The following is a 22308-nucleotide window of genomic DNA, read 5'->3' as shown; positions in this document are numbered from 1 at the left end:
CCTATACAAGCATTTTCTATAATTTTCCATAATTTTAAAGCTCTAAATTAATTTCTTTCTACATTTTAATTATATAAATATCTAATAATTATCCTTTAAATTATTTTTTATGATGACTTAATTGCCAAAAATTATTATTTTGCATCCATAAATTATTTCAAATATTTTATTCTATTTCTACATTAGCCTTTTAAGCTATTTATCTAATTTTGCAATAATGGCCTATATTCAACAAATAGTTGCATTTATTGTATCATTTTTATATTTTTTTAATGTTGAGTTATTATTTTAAAATAGTTTTACAGTATAAATATTATTTTTACCATTTATTAGTGGTTTAATAATTTATTTTTAATTAATTTTCAAAGGTTTCAAATTTAGCCCAATTCTAGGCTAATTTTCGGACCAATTTTGGCCCAAATCCTATGTCCACACCCTCTCCCCTCTTAGCAGCCCAAACTAGCCCAACCCTTTAATGAACCCGTTCGCGACCCATTTTAAACGACCCACCCCACTCCTCTTTCGATCTTGGCCGTTGATCTCAAATGATCAACAACACATAATAATCTCTCATCTCTCCTTATAACCCCTCAACCCCAAACCCTAACTTCACTTTACCCGTCCGCCGCCCCCAAAACCTCTCGAACCTTCTCTTCTCCTCAAAAACCCTAACAGTCGCCTTTAGTTCTTTTCCTAATCCAACACATTCATGGATTCTTACACTGATTTGCTTACCTTTTAGGGATTATATCATTGTTATTTGCATAAATATGGTATTAATTAGTACTCGCCCAATTTTGACAAGTATTCGTCTTTGAACCGAAGAAAATCAACCTTATTCTTCAAGATTTGGACGATATTTCGTCCTTATGCGATCATAGAAATGCTATGAGGTTCAGATTCCCCCATATCTCTAGCTAATTTCTGATCCTCGTCAAACTAGGATTTATCCTTTTCTTCTCCTAATCCGATTCTAAATTGATTTGTGTGTGTTCTACTTTCTTTTTATGTCTGATTGACTGTATTTCCTTATTTAGGTGCCGATTTTAACTACTACATAAACCCCTCTCCATTTCCCCTTTAAGGCAGACTTGAATTGTTAAAATTTTCACTAAAACTGAAGTGATTGCTCTTTGTTATCTAATTCTCTTGTTCTATACTCTACTTCTTGGCCAAAGCCAAGGACATCGAAATTATGGGCTCTTGCTCTTCGTTGATATTCAGAATACTGTGGACTTTTGTTCTGTCTTGTTCTTCGCTTAACTGGTGAGTTACTGGACTTCGTAGTTTCATTCCTATGCATCTGTAATTTACATATGTTTTCACTCCTGAAGTTTTCTAAATGTGTTCTTCTGGGTTGTTTTGTGTGCAATTCTGCTTGCTTTACTTCAATTTTTAGGTCTCTTTAAATTTTAGCTTCGTAATGTTGATATTTTGAAGCATGCCTAAACCTAATTCTATTAAATTAGATATTTTTCAAGCCTCACTAGCCAACATATTATGAATTACTACTGTTTGGGACTTTACACTTGTTAGCATCTTTTTGTGCTTAATTTTGCCTTGGGCTATCAATCCTATCATTTTAACATGCTTTACCTGCATAATTTGTGCTCTCTTTTTCGTTGGCTAGTCAATTGTATTCAAAGCATGAACATTTACCCTCACTGTATGGCATAAGTCTATTTTCCTATCCTATTCTGCATTTTTGTTGTGATAGCTTGCCTATATAGTATGTTTTGATTCTGTTCTCTATTAGTATGCCCTTTAGCATGTTTTGAATCCCCGATTCACTAGTAGTTGTAATCTACTTTTTATCATGTCTAAATGTTATTCTACTACCAAATTAGTATGACTATTTCATAACATTAGGACCTATACTTAGCATAGCTGGACCTTTCCCTTTATTATGAATCAGTGTATTTCATCAATCCTGCAAACTTGTTCTCCCTTTAACTCTGCTAATGAATGACTACTTATGCACTAAGAGTTGAACTTGTTATTTGAATTCTTGCTAAGTTTATACTTAAAACCTAAAGCATATCCAATTATCTGCTCTATGTGCTCAACTTGACTATGTTTGTATCCCTCAGTTTTGTCCCTCAACCTTAGTTTACTCTCTTTCACTTGTTACCTGGGCTCTTTGGAGTTCTCATTCTTAGCCGGCTGAAAGACAAGGCTACCTAGGTTCTTTCATTGACCTCCCTAGTGTGAGCACTGCTCGGGGTCCAATTTGAGACCCTTGTGAACTCTGGCACACTAGGACTTGGTCCTTAGTCATTTCCTGAATCTCAAACTACTCCCATTCATCCCATTCTATCCTGTTATCTGTTGTATACCTGAATTGGCTGATTTAAATGGTGCAATACTTGGCATTGTGGTCAAATAAATCGACTTTGGACTCCTTTATAGATTTTGGGGTCGTGTGTTGAATATGGATCCTTATTAGAGGCATGGGTATGCTTACTGAAGGCCCAGACTGTGCTGGGTATTTTATTTGGGCTTGCTGAAGGCTTATTGTCATCGTTTTATAAAATACTTTGATTTTATTCATTATTGGGCCTGTAATAACTTTTGTATAAATGATTAGGGTACTAGTAAAAGGGGAAATAAGTAGAATTTAATATTTGCATATAAAATGGGTAGATAATATGCCTATAGGACTTGATAATTATTTTCTATACGTGTTGTTCAATTACTACGTGCACTATAGAAACCATGTCATTAGAGGAAGCACACACACACACATACTGTCTGCTAGCAAACACAAGTAGAAAATGCTGCAATTATGTTTATTGCTATGTGTTATTAAAAATCCTGCCTATAGGACCCTAATTATTCTATTTGGCGTTGTTCACCTAGAAAATATGCTTATAGGATTAAGATATGACAATAAAATAAGCTCTAAGTACTATTTGTTAGAGAACTTGCCTATAGGGAATGATTATAACTTGTCAATATTAAATTTGTTCAAATAATGTTTCATGTACGCTACTGCGAATAATTCAGGGACCTCTCCCAGCAGATTTTGTTATACTCAACTGCGTAGATCACCTAGGCATAACACATATAGGGTTAATAACTTTAAATTTGCGATAACCAACTTGTAATGCCTGAATAATTCTGTTCGTGAGCAATATCCTGCATCTAAAACTGTCCACGTACTTTGATCCAAAGCCACCTAGAAATCATGTCTATAGGTTTAAGGTTCTGAATTCTAAAAATCTCCTAATTTGCATATGTGTTTGCGTGAATTTGCTCTTTACGAGTGGGGGTCAATGTGAGCCCTTAGTTGCTTTTATGTGAAGTCTTTATGTGTTTTGCTTGTTGCCTAGTTTTGTATTTTTAAGCAGCCCAGATAAGGTCTAGAACCATCCAAATAGAGGTCTAAAATCACCTGGACCATAGGTGTGGAACGAGTAGTGCACGTGTAGGGCACGATTTAGAATCAACTAGTGCGCTTTAGGTAATAACTTAAAGATAGTAATCGGGTAGCAGGAGATGATAGTCTGTGCCCCCTGAATAATACGAGTAATACCCCGTCTTGAGGGAGTTACGAAGTATTATTTATGTTGCACGGGGTGATCCTTTAGGCTAAAAAACTTAGGACCCCTCATTTTACTCCTATTTATCTTTGAATCAAGTGTTTATTCAAAGTTTTTTGATAATAAAACCTCCCAACCTTCTTGATTTTTTTATCTGACTAATTTATGTAATTCAATTTAGGTCGGGACCCACAGTTGTGGACCTCAAAGAGTGCCTAACACCTTCTCTTCGAGGTAATTTCGTGCCCTTACCCGATCTTTTGTGATGCAAACAAGTCAAACTTGAGTCACTTGCAAATAGGTGCCCCAACTCACCTTAAAAAATCGTTGGATGACGACTCTTCTCTTTTAACCCTTCATTTAAAAGAGTTGTCACACGTCCTCTTCCTCCTCTTTTTTGGTAGTAGCCATGTCCTCTTCCTCCTCTTTGTCCACGACCACGACCTCTGAATGTTTGGTGGATTTTAACTTCATTGTTGAAGTTGTTACTATTACTCATTCCTCTTTCATGACCGCGATCTCGTCCCCATCCATTCCTTCGATAGCTCTTTTCACCTCCATAATCCTTGAAGGATGCCTGAGTTTTAAGAAGTTGCTCCAATGACACTTCTTGTCTCCTTTTGATCTTTTCTTCATGGGCCTATAAACAACCCTCCAATTGCTCCACCATCATAGACTCTTCAATAGCACACACCACAAAATCGAATTTAGGTGTTAAAGTGTGAATGATCTTTTCTACCACACGGACATCTTCTATGTCCACCCCATATCTTCTTAATTGATTCATAATAGCCTTCACTTTTGAACAATAATCAGAAATGCATTCAGATTCTTTCATTTTTAAAACATCAAAATCAACCCTTAGAGTTTGAAGTTTTACTTTCCTCACCTTGTCAATTCCTTGGAGAGAATTTTGTAAAATCTCCCAAGCTTCCTTTGAGGTGGTAACATCTGTCACCTTCTCAAACATGGCATCATCCAAACATTGGTGGATGCGCGTGAGAGCTTGGTGAGCCTTCTTCCTTGTCTTTGCCAAGCCATCTTTTTTATTTTGAGGCAGAGTTTTCTCATGATCGAGTTTTGCATATCCTCTGTCTACGATTTTCCACACATCCTCGGAGCCAAGAATGGCTTTCATGCGTAGACACCATTTCATATAATTATCTTTTATGAGACAGGGGTATTGAAAAGACAACAGACCATTATTTGCCATCGCTTGTTGGGAAAATAATATTCTGCCCAAGAATAATATCCACGATAAATAAATAATAATACAAGAGAGTAACAAAGACACCAAATTATTTAATGGGATAAAATATAGTACTTGAGCGGAACAATATTACCACTATAATATTTCAACTTAGTAGTGTCAAGAGACTACTACAACTTAAAAATAACACTCTTTATTTTAATACCTCACAACAATATTACTCACACAGTCACACTCACTATTTATCTCGCAGACTATGATATGTAGATTACTCTCTCTAATTTCTGTTACTTCTCTCTGCTTTTGGTGTGTTTACAATTGAGAGAATTCCCTCCTTTTATAAGGCAAAAGAGCCGTGGGCTCAAAGTATTCTACATGAGCAATTTGATTCTCTTCCACATCTTTCCAAACTTGGTCACCAAATATAAACTTCAGTCAAGTATTATTATATAGGCACATGCCTATATTGATGGGATGGACCCCACAACTTTCTCATCACTTTATTACTTGTTGATTGTGTATACTTGTGTGTGCATTTGGACCTAACAGACATCATTCACCTTCTGTTGTTTTAGATTTTTCACTTCATCTTTCTGTATCTCTCATTGAAACATCCATTTATTTATTTATTTTTGTCTTTATGTTTTTTTCGATACTAGACTGGATTTGGAGAAAATTTGTAAGAAGACATATTTATTGGTTATTGAAACACAATCCAGTCGAATTTTTTTATTTAAACTGTACAAGTAATTTCTGTCCTAAGCCAGATATCAGCAATACACATAGCAATTTTTCTATTATTGCTGTGGTAATTTGTGGATTGTTTGCACGCCTAGAGTTATTAATGTCTAATTTTATTTGGTTTCTAACATGATTGATGTATCTGTTAAGTAGTAATGCTATCACTTAAAGAAAAATCTGAAGTCTCTACATTGTTGCACTGTTTTTCCAAAAAAAAAAAGGGGAAAATGCATAAGTACCCCCTAACCTATACCCGTATTTCCAATTACACACTTTTTTTTGCGGGAATCCTATTACCTCCCTAAACTTATTTTAAATCTAATTATTTGCACCCTTAACGCTGACAACCAAACTCTTGGCAAGTGGTGAGCTACACGTGCTCCCACATGTATTTTAAGTACTTTTTTTCTTCTTTCTTCTTTTTCTTATCTTTTTTTTTCTTATTTCTTATTATTCTCATTTTTTTTGGTTATTTCATTCTCTTTCTTTTTGTTTTGGTCACCGGCGGCATAAAATGGTAGTCATCTGAATTTCACAAATATTTTTTCCGGTGATTTTTTTTTCCGGCGACATATTTTTATCCCGATCTAAGTGTTTTTTATTTTATATATATATAAATTTTTCTTGAATGCGTACTTTATGTGTGGGAGGAAGAGCAAAAGAAATAAAAACGAATATAAGCTTTTTTTCTGGCGTGGGAAGATTTTCCGATGATGAATTTTTCCCCCCAAATCTGAGTGTATTTTGCTTTGCTTACGAATAGATCGTTTTGAGAATTTAAATTGTGTGTGAAAAGAAAAAATGGAAGAAAAACGGTTAGACAAAATTGCCGATGAATGAATATCTGCCTGAATTAGAGAAGAAACGAAAAAAAAGTAAAAGAAAAAAAACAAAGAAAAAGGAAAAGGAAAAAAAAGTAAGAAAAAATGGTAAAAAAGAATAAAAATATTCTGAAAATCATTTTTTCTTGCTTCTCACTCTCCTTTGGGAGAGTGAAATACACACATTCTGTCACATCAGCGTTAAAGGTGCAAATAATTATATTTAAAATAAGTTTAGGGGGGTAATATGATTCCCGCAAAGAAAAAGTGTGTAGTTGAGAATTCGGGTATAGGTCAGGGGGTACTTATGCATTTTCACAAAAAAATATATATATAAGTGTCAAGTGTGATTTACTCCGTTTGTTGAGTTCGATCTAAAGTTCTATAATTTTGATTGCCAGTATTACAAAATAACTTTTCCGTTCTATTGTGGGAGGAAGTAATCCATAACCTTAGGCAACAATGAGGGGATTAAATTCATTAAGGACACACGAGCAACTTGTGGGCTTGCAAATTATTTTATGTTTTGTTTTATTGAACTAACATTTCTTTACTTCTCTGATTGTCTGGTTTTGAACACAGATTACTAACAGATCCTTCATATATGCTTGAACAAACGGAAGTTTGTATTTAAAAGGTGTTGATGAAAATACAATCATAGTTGAAAAATAAAATAAAGAAAATAAAATATTTTCAGGCTGATGTAGATATCTCGCTTTTTTAAGGAGATTCAAGCCCACTGCAGCAAAATCTTCACTAGTCCAAGAATAATCATCTTATCTTGTCCTCTTTAATATACAACCGTCGGATTACGTCGTATGACTTGAACAAACTTTGGATAATTTGATGAGTCTAATAAAATATGACATGATTCGCGGAGATCGTGGCATATTTTATTTTAATATTAAATTGTTCTTGGAAGCTTTTAATTAGTTGGAGATGTATTCTTTAAAAGGTGAAGAAGTGGTTAGTTGCATGCGAGAGGAATACTGTTGGCTGGAATACAACAAGGTTTGACATTATATTGTGATCCGCATTCATATATGCTGCACCATACATCTTTTCTAAAATTTGTTTCACTTTTAATTACCTCTTTAGATTTTATTTATTAAATGGAAATAGCTTTACCGTTTATTGTCATTTGCTTACTTTTGGGGGTAATATATAGTGTATCTCCAGTTACTTCCCCTCAATGTATTAGGCAGAATGTTGATAAATCACTGTTAGAAAATAATAAACAAAATTAGCTTTGAGGCGTGAAAATCGACTGTCCTTAAAGAGTTATCGCCTATATACTAATTTAGGGAAAATACAAAACGATTCTCTTCAGGATACAACAAAACCTGCAATAACACTTGTGATTTTCTATTTCCACTTCGTTGGAATTCTTGTGTATTTATAGGCAACCAACAGACCCTTTCAGAAAAGATGTCTTGTTTCACAAACAGACACGACTATTTATTCGAATTTTGAATTTAAAATTCAAATAAATTTGATTTTCTGTTAAAAATAATTAACTCTAGGATCTCGTGTCTGTTGAGTCAGTCTCGTGCCTGTTGAGTCAGTCTCGTGCCTGTTGAGTCAGTCTCGTGCCTGTTGAGTGCTATTTCAAAATGATCAGTTCCGAGGCTAACAGGCACGGTACAAGTAAGGTCGATCTCGAAGGTGTTTCACATAACAGGCACGGAACTTCTTTCTTCCGATGTGGGAAGAATCTCACTTCCAACTTGCCAATAACAAACTATCTTACAATCCCCCACTAGTTTGTTATTTCGCCTCATAACACTTGTGAATAATTGAAAGTATCTTTTACAGATTTGAACTTTCCTTTACTGTAAGTATATTATAGTTTTGACGAAGTTAATGGTATTTTAAGATTTGAACCACAACTCCTTGTGCCAAAACCGAAAGTACCACACACACAGCGTTATCTAGTAGCTTAGAAAATCCAGTATTCGCTTTAGCACATTTACGGCCATGTGCTCATCCTGAATTCATGAATATTTACAAGATCAATCCTTTAAATCTTGCTAGAAGCGGCACCACTTCAATATTCATATAGGTGAAATTAGTTACTATGTCCCTGTTACTCCAGACATTAATAATTCCATTAAGATTAATCAACCTCTTCATGTAACAGTATGCACTTTGGAGTTTGTCTTTATGCCCCTGTTATAACAAGTATTTAACAACTCCTTAACTCCTCATACAACAGTAAGTAGTACAATAGAATTAGGGCTCCTAAAGAGGAGATTAGTGCTTAAACAATACAAGTAACTTGTTATTACCCATTGAACTTATATTGTTAGAGTGTATACTAACTCAAAGTGGGGTTCCTATTCCTTGTATTTAATTTAAGGGTCTCAGCCCCATCCCTCCACAAGTTTGTTGTACTACATCTCTACCTAATGGCTTCGTAAGTGGATCAGCCAAATTCTTATTTGATCTCACATATATTATAGCTATAGCTCCATTTGTAATTAATTCTCTTATATAAGCATGTCTCAAGCTTATATGTCTCGATTTCCCATTATATATTTTATTGTGAGCAACACACATTGTAGTCTCACTATCAAAGAATATGAAAATAGCTGGCATAGGTTGTGGCCACAACTTTATATCAAGTAACATATTCCTCAGCCATTCTGCTTCTTTTCCAGCAGCTGCTAATGCAATAAATTTAGATTCTATAGTAGAATGGGAAATACATGTTTGTTTCTTGGATGCCCAACTAATGGCTCCACCGCCTAGAGTAAATATCCATCCTGATGTGGATTTATTATCATTAACACTTGTAATCCAACTTGCATCAGAATATCCCTTTAATACGTTAGGAAAACCATTATAGCAAATGCCTAAGTGCTTTGATATTTTAAATATCCAAGTACTCTACTTATTGCTTTCCAATGATTATTATCTGGATTACCGGTAAACCTTGAAAGTTTACAAACAGCAAATGCTATGTCGGGTCTAGTGCAATGCATTGCATACATCATACTACCTAACACACTTGTATACTCCAACTTTGCTACTGCTCTTCCAGTATTTGCAGTTAGCTTAATACTAGAATCATAAGGAGTATTATACCCCTTTATTCCTAAATGACTGAATTTAGTAAGGATTTTATCTATATAATGTGCTTGTGATAAAGTCACTTGCTTGTTATCTCTTTTGACCTTGATTCCCAAAATAGTATCAACTTCATTTAAATCCTTCATTTAAAAACTGAGGTTAGATACTTCTTGGTCTCGGTAATTTCTTGTAGATTCGTACCAAATATCAGCATGTCATCGACATATAAACAAATTATTACTCCATATTCTTTTGTAAATTTAGAGTAAATGCACTTGTCTGCATTATTATGTACGAATCCGGTTGATATTATTACACTATCAAATCTTTCATGCCACTGTTTAGGCGCTTGTTTAAGATCATAAAGAGACTTTATCAATTTACAAACTTTCTTCTCGTTTTCCGGAAGAACAAAACCTTCAGGTTGTTGCATATATATTTCTTATTCTTTGGATTTTCCTTGGTTCTATCTGCATATCATCATTTCTTTCCTTAGTTTTAATAATTTCAGAAAACGACAATTTATTAGCATCAATACGTTTTCTATTTATTTCAGTCATTTCATTAACATTGTCATTTATAAATCTATTTTCAATAAATTCAACATGTATAGATTCTATAATGACATTAGATTCTAGATCTAGCAGTCTATAAGCTTTGGAGTGTTGTGCATATCCTACAAAAACACTTTTAATTCCTCTAGGACCCAATTTTGTTCTTTGATGGTCAGGTACTCTATAATAGGATATACACCCCCACACTTTAAGATAATTTAAATTTTCTTACTCCTTTGATTTTCCACAACAGACTTGTATTCTTTAAACTTTTGAAAAGCTTCGTCCTTAGTTCTAAGTAGGCAAACATATGTAAATCTAGAGAAGTCATCTATAAAAGTAATAAAATATCTTTTGCCTCCTCTAGTTAATTCTCCATTTAATTCACACAAGTCTGAATGTATTAAATCTAATAGTTCTGTGGATCTTTCAACTTTACGAAATGGTTTCTTTGTCATCTTTGCTTGTATGCAAATTTCACATTTTATATGTTGAGTTTTACATGAGATATAACCATTTTTGGACATATAATTCAAGGAGCCAAAATATAAATGTCCTAGTCTAGCATGCCATAAACAAGAATCAGACTCAACGATGTAAGCAGAAACATAATTTATTTCATTAATATTCAATTTGAACATGCCGTTACAGTTATAGCCTTTTCCAATAAAAACTCCATTCTTAGACACTATTACATGATCAGACTCAATAACTATCTTGAAGCCTTTCTTTGACAATGATGACAACTAAAGTTCTTTCTCTTTTTTTTTTAAAAAGAAGACTTTTTGGAAACTTTCAGATATTTGTTCCTGTTGCGGAAGCCAAATGTATATAGTGTGAATAAGTCACAACTACTATACCAAAAATTATGACAGCCACCAAATAATAAATAAGACAATAAAACAACAATAAAGGGAACACCAGAATTTACGAGGTTCGGCTAATTTTGCCTATTCCTCGGACACAATTAATATTTTATTTCACTCCAAAAATACAAGTGAAATAATACTAAAGAGAGAAGATACAAATGCCTTAAACAGATGAGAAGGCAAATGAGAGGTGTGTTTCAATCCTAAACATTAGGCCTTCTTTTATAGGGGAAAAATCCCCCCAAACTTAACTCCCAACCAATGTGGGACTTTGGCATTTTGCCAAACTTCAACAAATCTCCACCTTGGCAAAATTCCACATTTTCAATTCTCTCTCAATAACAAATTTTGGTTGTGTCTTCATCTTCAATCTTCAGTGTTCAACAATGTTGATCAAATCCAAACAATGTTGAAACTTGATCGCAGTCACCACCTTAGTTAGCATATCAGCAGGATTCTCCGTAGTATGAATTTTCTTCACTGTGACTCCACCTACTTCTATGATTTCTCGTACGAAATGATACCGAACATCAATGTGCTTCGTCCTTGCATGATAAACTTGGTTCTTCGCTAATTGAATAGCACTTTGACTATCACAAAAAATTGTGATACCTTTTTGTTCAACACCAAGCTCCTTTAGCAATCCTTGAAGCCAAACTGCCTCTTTCACAGCCTCTGTAATAGCCATGTACTCTGCCTCTGTTGTAGACAAAGCAACTGTTGACTGCAAAGTAGACTTCCAACTAACTGGTGCCTTTGCAAAAGTAAACACATAACCAGTAGTTGATCGTCGTTTGTCCAGATCACCCGCAAAATCTGAGTCACAATATCCAACTACAGACTGATTGTCTTCCTGCTCAAAAACTAACCCGACATCTACAGTATTATGAATATACCGTAGAATCCACTTCACAGCTTGCCAATGCTCCTTCCCTGGATTGTGCATATATCTGCTAATAACTCCAACAGCTTGTGAAATGTCAGGCCTTGTGCAAACCATTGCATACATCAAGCTACCAACAACATTTGCGTATGGTACCTTTGACATATACTCTCGTTCAGCTTCATCCATTGGCGACATATTAGTACTTAGCTTAAAATGGGGAGCAAGTGGAGTACTAACTGGCTTAGTCTTGTCATCTATGCCAAAACGTTGTAGTACTCTTTTCAAATATTCTTTCTGAGATAAACAGAGTTTCTTTGAACGTCTATCTCTTATTATCTCCATGCCAAGAATTTTCTTTGCCTCACCCAAATCCTTCATCTCGAACTCCTTCTTCAGTTGAATTTTCAACTTATCAATTTCTTCCGAATTCTTGGAAGCTATCAACATATCATCAACATATAGGAGAAGATATACAAAGGAACCATCTTTAAGCTTGTGCAAATACACACAATGATCATATTTGCTTCTCTTGTACCCTTGCCGCAACATAAACTCGTCAAATCGCTTGTACCATTGTCTAGAAGATTGTTTCAATCCGTACAACGATTTTTCAAGTTTGCACACCACATTTTCTTTTCCAGCAACTTTGAATCCTTCTGGCTGAGTCATGTAGATTTCCTCCTCCAAGTTTCCATGTAAAAACGCAGTTTTTACATCCATCTGAACTAGTTCCAAATCCAATTGTGCTACCAAAGCCAACATAATTCTAATGGAGGAATATTTTACAACTGGAGAAAATACTTCATTGTAATCAATTCCCTCCTTTTGAGCATATCCTTTGGCCACCAATCTTGCTTTGTAGCGAACATCTACTTGGTTAGGAAATCCTTCCTTCTTTGCAAATACCCATTTGCACCCAATTGCTTTCTTTCCCTTCGGGAGATTGGCCAATCTCCATGTATGATTCTGATGAAGGGACTGTATTTCATCATTCATGGCAATCCTCCACTTATCTTCTTCTGAACTTTGGACAGCGTCTTTATAAGTAGTAGGAACATCATCAGCTACAATTGAGGTTGCACAAGCAACCGTCTCTATGAGACAAACAGGTTTCGTTATTGTTCTTTTTGGCCTGCTGGTTGCTATTGATTCAAGTTGTTGTTGAGATTCCTGAGTTGGAATCTCCTCTACTGGCTCTCCTTCCAGAGGGTAATCTTCATTTGTTTCCTCCTCTGCTTCTTGTGTAGGAAAAATAAATTTTCCCTCAAACTCCACCTGCTTAGAAGCACCTTCATTTTGTTTGGTATCTTCTGTTACCTTATTTACCATAGCAAATTCATCAAAGGTAACATCCCTATTGAATATTACTTTCTTTGTCATAGGACACCATAAGCGATATCCTTTGACTCCAGAAGTAATTCCCATAAAAATAGCCTTCTTTGCCCTTGGATCCAATTTTGACTCCGTCATATGATAATATGCAGTTGAGCCAAACACGTGCAAAGAGTTATAATCTACAGCAGGTTTTCCGTACCATTTTTCAAATGGTGTTTTGCCATCAATAGCAGCAGATGGTAGACGATTAATGAGGTGACATGCATATGTAATTGCCTCAGCCCAAAATTCTTTGCCCAAGCCAGCATTGGACAACATACACCGTACCTTCTCCAGCAAGGTCCGGTTCATACGTTCTGCCACTCCATTCTGTTGTGGTGTATGTCTAACAGTGAAGTGTCGGATGATGCCATCATTTTCACAGACCTTATTGAAATGATCATTTTTGTATTCACCTCCATTGTCTGTGCGAATACACTTGATTCTCCTGCCTGTCTGATTCTCCACCATCGTCTTCCATTTGAGAAAAATTCTCAACACTTCATCTTTGCTCTTCATTGTATACACCCATACTCTTCGGGAAAAATCATCAACAAAGGTTACAAAATAGTGCTTCCCACCCAGTGAAGGTGTTTTGGAAGGACCCCAAACATCAGAGTGTACATAATCCAAAATGCCTTTAGTATTATGGATCGCTGTACCAAATTTAACCCTTGTCTGTTTCCCTTTGACACAATGCTCACAAAACTCCAAGTTGCAAGCCTTTACTCCTTTTAACAATCCTTGATCTGATAGAGTTTTCAAGGATTTTCCTCCAGCATGTCCCAAGCGCATGTGCCATAGCACTCTTTGTCGTCACTGGATGTTACTGTCGCTGTCCCAATAACTGTACTGTCACGATAGCGGTACATATTATTATTCTTCCGATTAGCCTTCATTACCACTAGTGCACCGGAGCATACTCTCATCACTCCATTTTCTGCAATGATTTTGAACCCTTTTGATTCTAGGGCTCCCACAGAGATGAGATTCTTCTTCAAATCCGGTACATATCGAACATCTATCAATGTTCTGATCATTCCATCATGGTTCCTTAATCGTATTGAACCAATGTCATATGAGGTAAGAGGGCTGTTATCCGCTGTGTGGATGACTCCATATTCTCCTTCTTGAAATTCCACGAACCAGTCCCTGTTGGGACATATATGATAGCTACAAGCCGAGTCCATCAACCATATGTCTGATGATGTTGATGACTCCGTTGTAACTAATGAGAAGTCTGAATCATCACAATCAGCTACATTTGAATCCATAATGGCCTTTCCATTGTTATGTTTGGCCTTATTATTCAACTTCGGACAGTCTTTCTTCCAGTGCCCTTTTTCTCGACAAAAGGCACATTCATCTTTGCTGGGTCTGGATCTTGACTTGGATCTTCCCTTCTTTGTCCTCGTTTGATTTTGAGGACGACCCCTCACAAATAGTGCTTCTCCTTCTCCGCCCTTCTGTTTTTCTCGCTTTCTTTGTTCATAGTTGTACAAAGCTGAACAAACTTCTCTGAGAGAAACTTCGTCATTTCCATGGAGTAGAGTAGTTTCAAGGTGCTCGTATTCATCAGGAAGTGACGCCAACAACATTAAGGCCAAGTCACCATCATCATAAGTTGTATTCATATTTTGCAAATCTGTGACCAACTTATTGAAACTGGTGATATGTTCATTCATCGTGGTACCAGGAACATAGGTGAAGTGAAACAGTCTCTTCTTCATGTACAATTTATTTTGACTGTTTTTCTTCAAAAATTTATCCTCCAGTGCTTTCCATAATTTACTTGCAGAAGTTTCCTTTGTGTATGGATATTTCTGCTCTCTAGCAAGGTAGGATCGAATGGTACCGCAAGCAACACGGTTGATAATTCTCCAATCTTCTTCTCCAATAACATCTGGTTTCTTTTCTTCAATGGCCAGATCTAGCCCTTGTTGAAAAAGGACATCTAGAACCTCGCCTTGCCACATCCCAAAATGTCCGGACCCGTCAAATATTTCTACCGCAAATTTCACATTTGACACAATTCTTGTCATAAGCGAAGATGCCAATGATGACGTATTGTTGACACTTGATGTAGATTCTTCTTGTTTATTGTCCCCCATATTTGACACAAATATTATTTAATAGCTGACGACACAAATCAAGATTATTTCCTTTCTGATGTAGAAGATCAGACTAAGCTGCAACTACAGAGCATACTCAGACAGAACCTTGACTCAGTTACCAAGATAAATCTTTTCTGATGTGGAAGATCAGACTATGCTGCAACCACAGAGCATACTTAGACAGTACCTTGGCTCTGATACCAATTGTTGCGGAAGCCAAATGTATATAGTGTGAATAAGTCACAACTACTATACCAAAAATTATGACAGCCACCAAATAATAAATAAGACAATAAAACAACAATAAAGGGAACACCAGAATTTACGAGGTTCGGCTAATTTTGCCTATTCCTCGGACACAACCAATATTTTATTTCACTCCAAAAATACAAGTGAAATAATACTAAAGAGAGAAGATACAAATGCCTTAAACAGATGAGAAGGCAAATGAGAGGTGTGTTTCAATCCTAAACATTAGGCCTTCTTTTATAGGGGAAAAATCCCCCCCAAACTTAACTCCCAACCAATGTGGGACTTTGGCATTTTGCCAAACTTCAACAGTTCCCACTTCCTGAACCATTCTGACTGACAAAATTGACTGCGGAACTCGAAGGCTGACTAATAGCATCACGAGCAGGAGTCTCACTTCAATTTGAATGTGAGTACGAAATTGTTCCACAGTCATTTTATCCATAGAATGTAGGATTTTCTTTCTATAATCATTCCAAGATGAAGGCAATTTCGAAAGAATAACACCTATTTGAAGTGCATCAGGAATTTTAACTTCAAGATCACTTAGTTTTGATATTAAGATTTGCAGTTCATGAATCTGATCCATTATAGGCCTAGTATCAAATATTTTAAATTCAAAGTACTGTAGAGCCAGGAATTTGTTAATACCTCATTTTTCATTCTGGTATGCAGTTTGTAGAGCAGTCCAAATCTCTCTTGGCGACTTCAGATTGCAGTAAAGATCATAGAGTCGATCTGTCAAAGTATTCAGAATATGGCCGCGACACAACAGTTCATCATGTTCTCGTTTCTTCATTTCTTCCTTAACTACGTCAGAATCTTCTGCTGTGGGCTCAGGCATCGAAGGCAAGGCAGAATCAAGAACATAGTAGATATTGAGAGCGGACAACAAGAATATCATCTTGTCTCTCCAACGGGTAAAGTTCGTTCCATCAAAGCGATCAAGTTTGATGAACTCCTTCGGATTCTCAACAACAGACATCAATTTCTCCATAGCAGTATAACTCTTTAAGATTGTTAGAAAATAATAAACAAAATTGGCTTTGAGGCGTGAAAATCGACTGTCCTTAAAGAGTTATCGCCTGTATACTAATTTAGGGAAAATACAAAACGATTCTCTTCAGGATACAACGAAGCCTGCAATAACACTTGTGATTTTCTATTTCCACTTCGTTGGAATTCCTGTGTATTTATAGGCAACCAACAGACCCTTTCAGGAAAGATGTCTTGTTTCACAAACAGACCCGACTATTTATTCGAATTTTGAATTTAAAATTTAAATAAATTTGATTTTTCTGTTAAAAATAATTAACTCTAGGATCTCGTGCCTGTTGAGTCAATCTCGTGCCTGTTGAGTCAGTCTCGTGCCTGTTGAGTCAGTTTCAGGAAAGATGTCTTGTTTCACAAACAAACCCGACTATTATTCGAATTTTGAATTTAAAATTCAAATAAATTTGATTTTTCTGTTAAAAATAATTAACTCTAGGATCTCGTGCCAGTTGAGTCAGTCTAGTGCCTGTTGAGTCAGTCTCGTGCCTGTTGAGTTAGTCTCGTACCTGTTGAGTGCTATTTCAAAATGATCAGTTTCGAGGCTAACAGGCACAATACGAGTAAGGTCGATCTCGAAGGTGTTTCACATAACAGGCACGAAACTTCTTTCTTCCGATGTGGGAAGAATCCCACTTCCAACTTGCCAATAACAAACTATCTTACAATCACATCACACGGGGTATATAATAGCATCAGAACACTAAAATATAATCTTGAATGAATAAATTTGAACATTTCTCGGTTCTCAAACGGGCATATAGGAGAGTGGACATTGAATAAAGGAAAGATGCATCTTTCTGACGTGAACTATATATAGAGGGTCGGCTTTATGAAATTAGAAGCCTAAAGCCAAAACCTAAGAGATGTAAGGAAATAGCATTAGTAATGTGACAACAGTTGGATAAATACACACGATTAATTTAAATAACCAAGAAAAAATTGTATGGTCTTAACAAATTTTCATTCAGGGTTTAAGTTCTCTTTTAAGTATTTCACAGTATAACATTGTCCAATATTTTAAACTTTTGAGTTAAATTATTTAAATATTCATATCTACTAATAAAATATTTGATAACTAGAACCAGTGTAGTGTATTGAAACAAAATGTTAACGTTTTGTTAACTTAAAAAAACTTTACTAATATAAATAAGTATAACTAATAGAAAAAGTTTTGGGGAGCCTTTGACTCTTGAGGACCTAAAATAAAAGCTTTAGTGACCTTACCCTATATATATATATATATATATATGCATGAACATCAATATTTGTCTTTCTGCTTTACATTTCTTGCAAAGAGTTAGACGATAGTTTGGTGAGTGGTCAAATAATATAGAGTAATCAATAGCTAGAAATGAGAGGAAACACTTTCTGTATAGAATTAATGTTGATAAAAATGAGAAACACATTGAGATTGAACTGATTTAGCTTGATGTGAAACAAAATCTCTAGAATAAATGATTCTAAAGAAATTCCTAGCAAGTAATAGAAAATAAGAAAACTATCTAATCGAAGAATTTGTAATTCTTTGCTGAGATGATAATGGTGCGTGCTCCTCCAATTGGTGCCAAGACAGTTATGCTCACACCAATAATAATTGCAAGCTGAAAACAAAGTCAAAGAAATAAAAGTAAAGTATTATACAGTTAAATGGCGTAAGTTTCCTTTACATATTAGTATATTATATATTTAGTAGCCGAAAAATATATATTTTATATATATATATATATATATATATATATATATATATATATATAAATTCTGTATGTTATATATAAAAATTATATAAATTTTATACACTTTTTCGGTTACCGAACGTAAAAAATTTCCGGCGTAGGCTAAATATAAAACAGCTCTTATATATCTCAACAAACTTACCCAAGAAGCGATCCAATGAAAGCTCCACCTTTTAGGTTTTTGGCTGACAAGCCACATTATGCATGGGAGCTGCCATATAATATAAATATACACAATTAAGGATATATATATTGGTTAGTACGAATTCTAAAGAAAGATAGGATATATAGAGATTGTACAAAAAATGATGTGGATGAAAATGCCAATCCTCCAAAAAAGCCTAACAGCCCTCCAAAAAAGGGAAAGCACATTCCAACGAACATCGTCACAACTGTTTAACAATTGGTATATAAACAAGGATTAGTTCATTTTATTATGTTAGTATTAATTCCCTACAAGTAGTGAAAGATTAATTCAATTTACCAACGTAAATACTCCGGGCAATAAGGCGAAGAGGTCGTCCAGGAGTGAAATGACGCTTTTTAACCAAGTAACACTCAATCATGTCAAAAACAGGCATTGCAAAAACCTGAGATTAAAAAAAATGGTAAAGAACATTTGATCCAATATTCAAGATATATAATAATATATTTTATCTGTTTCAATTTAAATAACACACTTTCCTTATTAGTCTATTTAAAAATGTGTCGCATTTTTTTTACTCTAATTTTCAAATATCACTTTCACTTAAAAAAAAATTTATTTGTGCCAGGTCAAACTATATCATCTAAATTGAAACGGAGAGAGTATACAGTTTCAGATCATCACCTGATAGCTTCCAAGAACATGCAAAAATACCATAAAATTTGCAAGAGCAATTAGCCAATGTGGGTGTTTTAGTGTAACAAGGACATCATCATCCACAAGATTGCCAAAAGCCCAGAATCCAGATGCAGCAACAGCTAAATAGCAAAATGCAACAATTGCATAAGCTACAGTAACACCTCGCCACATTGGCCCTTTAGATGGTTTTTCTGGTGTTGAAGGTATTGTTGCTTGAATTTCTAATGCAACACTATGTCCAGCAAATGCAAATGCAATCGTTCCTAAACTGTTGAAAATATCAAATGTTATTCCAGCTGGAGTATGAGATCGTCGACCATAGTTAACTGGTTGTGGATGTTCAATACCCTTGATAATTGATGCTACTGACGAAATTGTTGAGTAACTGCATGTATATATAAACACAAAAATGAATTCAATATGTCATAAAAATAACATAATAATAGACTTGTGTTTTACATTTTGTGTTCTTGTTTGGATGGTTGTTAAGTATCGTTTTATACAATATTGTATCATTTTAATGTATACAATATTTGGATAGATTGTATTGTTTTCATGATGTCATGCACCAACAATATTAAGAATAAACTTGCAATATTATAAAGAAAAAGTAATATACGGGGTAGAGTTATTATATGAAAAAGATAGGATAAAGGATAAAATATGATTATTTAATAATATGAAAAAACAAGATGAAAGGAAAAAAAAATAAAGAAAAGATGTGACCACACCAAATCGGTCATTTCATAAAATGATACTTTTCGTCATTACGTAACGACAAATTTAACGATACGATACGATACAATAAAATTTAAGTAATAATCAATAAATAAATATTATATTTAAAATAGCAATACGATACAATACAACAGGTAAAAATCATCCAAACAATACAACACAATACAACATGTAATAACCATCCAAACAATACGATATAATACAACAGGTAACAATCATCCAAACAATACGATATAATACAATAGGTAACAACCATCAAAACAATACGATACAATACAACACTTGACAACCGTCCAAACAATACGATACAATACAACTTGTCATAAACATCCAAACAATACGATACAATACAACATGTAACAACACGTAAGAAAAAAAGAAATTATGTTTTGCATTTTGTATTCTTTACGTACCTCAAAGACATAACAGCTGCTGTGAAAGAGACCACTTTCAAGGAATTAAAATTAGGAGCTTGAGATAGTATCAACTGAAGAACTCCAAAAAACAAAATAAAGCAAGTTTGATTAATCCCTTTAGACCAATGGAACATCGTATGCATACTTTCTTTTAGAGATTTTCCCCCTGTAACCATGTATACTATGTCACTGGCAACTTGAACAATCATCTGTTGAGGCATTACTATCCAATAACCTCTCTTTAGGCCAAATACATGTTTTCCTAACTCAGGATATCTGTCAAATCTCTTCCCTGGAACATGTTCGTGCAAATTAACCAATTGCCAAAGTGAGTATAATGTCACAAACCATGAAATTATTATCATCCCCATTCCTGGAATCCTGCATATTAATTTAAAAATACCAAACAAAAAAAGGGTCAGAATGCTTTTCGCAAATGAATAACTTACCTGAGATGTACTCCTTTCGTTCACTTTTACTTGTCGGGGTCGTTTGGTAGGATGCATTATATAAAATAATGCATGTATTAGCTTTGTGTACTAATAATACATTATTTGATACACATTTTGAACTTATGCATTAGTTATGCAAGCATTAGCTATACATCCTATTTGGTATTATCCTATGCATAACTAATGCATAGAAAACAGTGGTATTAGCAATGCAATGAGTTTTAATACATGCATTAGCTTAGTTAAAGACAAAATTATCCTTCAAAATTTATGTTTGATTAAAATATGCTAGTTAGTATATTAATACAAGTTCAAAATAATCCAAATAGTGAGAAATAAAATTATATCCCTAGTAAATAAATAAATACTTAGCATATTTTCTTTTTTATAAATAAATATTTAATTTTATTTTACAATATAAGTAGACAAATCAAATAATTTTTTTGTAAACTTTTTCATATAAAAATATTTCTCAACATATATTTCTTTTAAAAAGTTAGAGTGTGAACTAGTTTTGAGGGCATTTTTGTAAACAAACAATTCTTTTAGAAATTGTGCAATGCTTTAATACATCAAACCAAACAATAGATAAGAAATATGTCAGCATAACTAATACTAGCATAACTAATGCAAGCATAATTAATACCAGCATTACTAATATACCATATTCAGCATTATTCTTATGCACCCTACCAAACAATTCCGTCATGTTTTACTTTTCGAGAGTCAGTTCGACTAATCTTTGAAGTCCAGTTGGATTGAATTTTCTTAATATTTTAAGTTAAATATTCAGAAACTATACGAAAAGTACTATAATTTGTAATTCGTCTCATATCAATATAGTAAAAAAATATATTAAAATATTAGTAAGAATTTATGTAATTTGACTCTCGAAAAGCGAAACGACAAATAAAAGTGAACAGAGGAGGGAGTATTATAGGATTTACCAGCCGAGTTGTGACACAGCATATGGTAAGCCAAGAACACCAGCTCCTACAACAGCTGTTACATTATGGAATGTTGAATACCACCATTTGGCTTTTCGGGAAGCTGTTATAGGCAACCACCTATTCAGATCGTCATCGACTGGTTCGTTTGTCGTTGCATTGTTGGAACTATTCCCACTCTCAACCTTGAATAAAAAAATAAAGTTACATGAATAAGAATATGATTTAAAAAAAAAAAAAAACTACTAGGTACAAATTCATGTTTAGATAGAACATACCATTGAAACATCTTTGTTATGCATTGTTAGTGTTTACCGGTTTTGTGTCAGAGTAAATAGCAGTTTAAAACTCTTGTTAGCAATTATAATAGATAAGTAAGTGAAGTGTTGAGTGTGGGAAAAGGGTTTTTATGCTTTTTATTTTGGGGTATCTCTTACTTTCCTAATTTAGGGGAACTATGAATAGTAAACAGTTTCAGAAAATTAAGGACATCCAGATAAAGTTATCCACTTACTTACTACATAAGCCATGTGATAAGCGAATGATTTTCCTACTTTTGTGCATTTGACTTTTTTACCAATTAACTAGAAACTAGACAAGTCATATTTAAATACGCAATCTAACTAATTGTTCAATGCTTTTTTTTTTTGTTTCTTAATATTACAATAAGTTTAGCTACACGTTCATAACCTC

At 34.3% G+C, this 22308-nt stretch overlaps 1 protein-coding gene across 1 annotated transcript; it reads right to left on the bottom strand.

The window, feature by feature from the left end:
* Positions 1-17852: 17852 nt before the first annotated feature.
* On the bottom strand, positions 17853-22027 carry LOC107807930 (lysine histidine transporter-like 5). The gene is made up of 8 exons (XM_016632387.2): positions 21894-22027; positions 21616-21800; positions 20214-20597; positions 19048-19447; positions 18703-18808; positions 18519-18610; positions 18361-18429; positions 17853-18086 (listed from the first exon to the last, which is right to left on the bottom strand). Exons 1-8 carry the CDS (start codon positions 21915-21917, stop codon positions 17988-17990), a joined length of 1359 nt encoding a protein of 452 aa, XP_016487873.1. The 5' UTR covers positions 21918-22027; the 3' UTR covers positions 17853-17987.
* Positions 22028-22308: the final 281 nt, after the last annotated feature.

The sequence above is a fragment of the Nicotiana tabacum genome, chromosome 22, assembly GCF_000715075.1.
Source record: "Nicotiana tabacum cultivar K326 chromosome 22, ASM71507v2, whole genome shotgun sequence".
NCBI lineage: Eukaryota > Viridiplantae > Streptophyta > Magnoliopsida > Solanales > Solanaceae > Nicotiana > Nicotiana tabacum.
Note: the sequence above shows the minus strand (reverse complement) of the source record. Positions and strands in the feature narration are given on the sequence as shown.

What these genes read in the sequence shown, in the direction of transcription:
- LOC107807930 (XM_016632387.2), bottom strand. Translation starts at nt 21,917, where the DNA reads ATGCATAACAAAGATGTTTCAATG. An exon ending in ATGTTCTTGGAAGCTATCAG is followed by an intron (nt 18,809 to 19,047) that starts GTGATGATCTGA and finishes TTTTAATCTCAG; the next exon opens with GTTTTTGCAATGCCTGTTTT. An exon ending in TTTCATCCACATCATTTTTT is followed by an intron (nt 18,430 to 18,518) that starts GTACAATCTCTA and finishes ATTATATGGCAG; the next exon opens with CTCCCATGCATAATGTGGCT.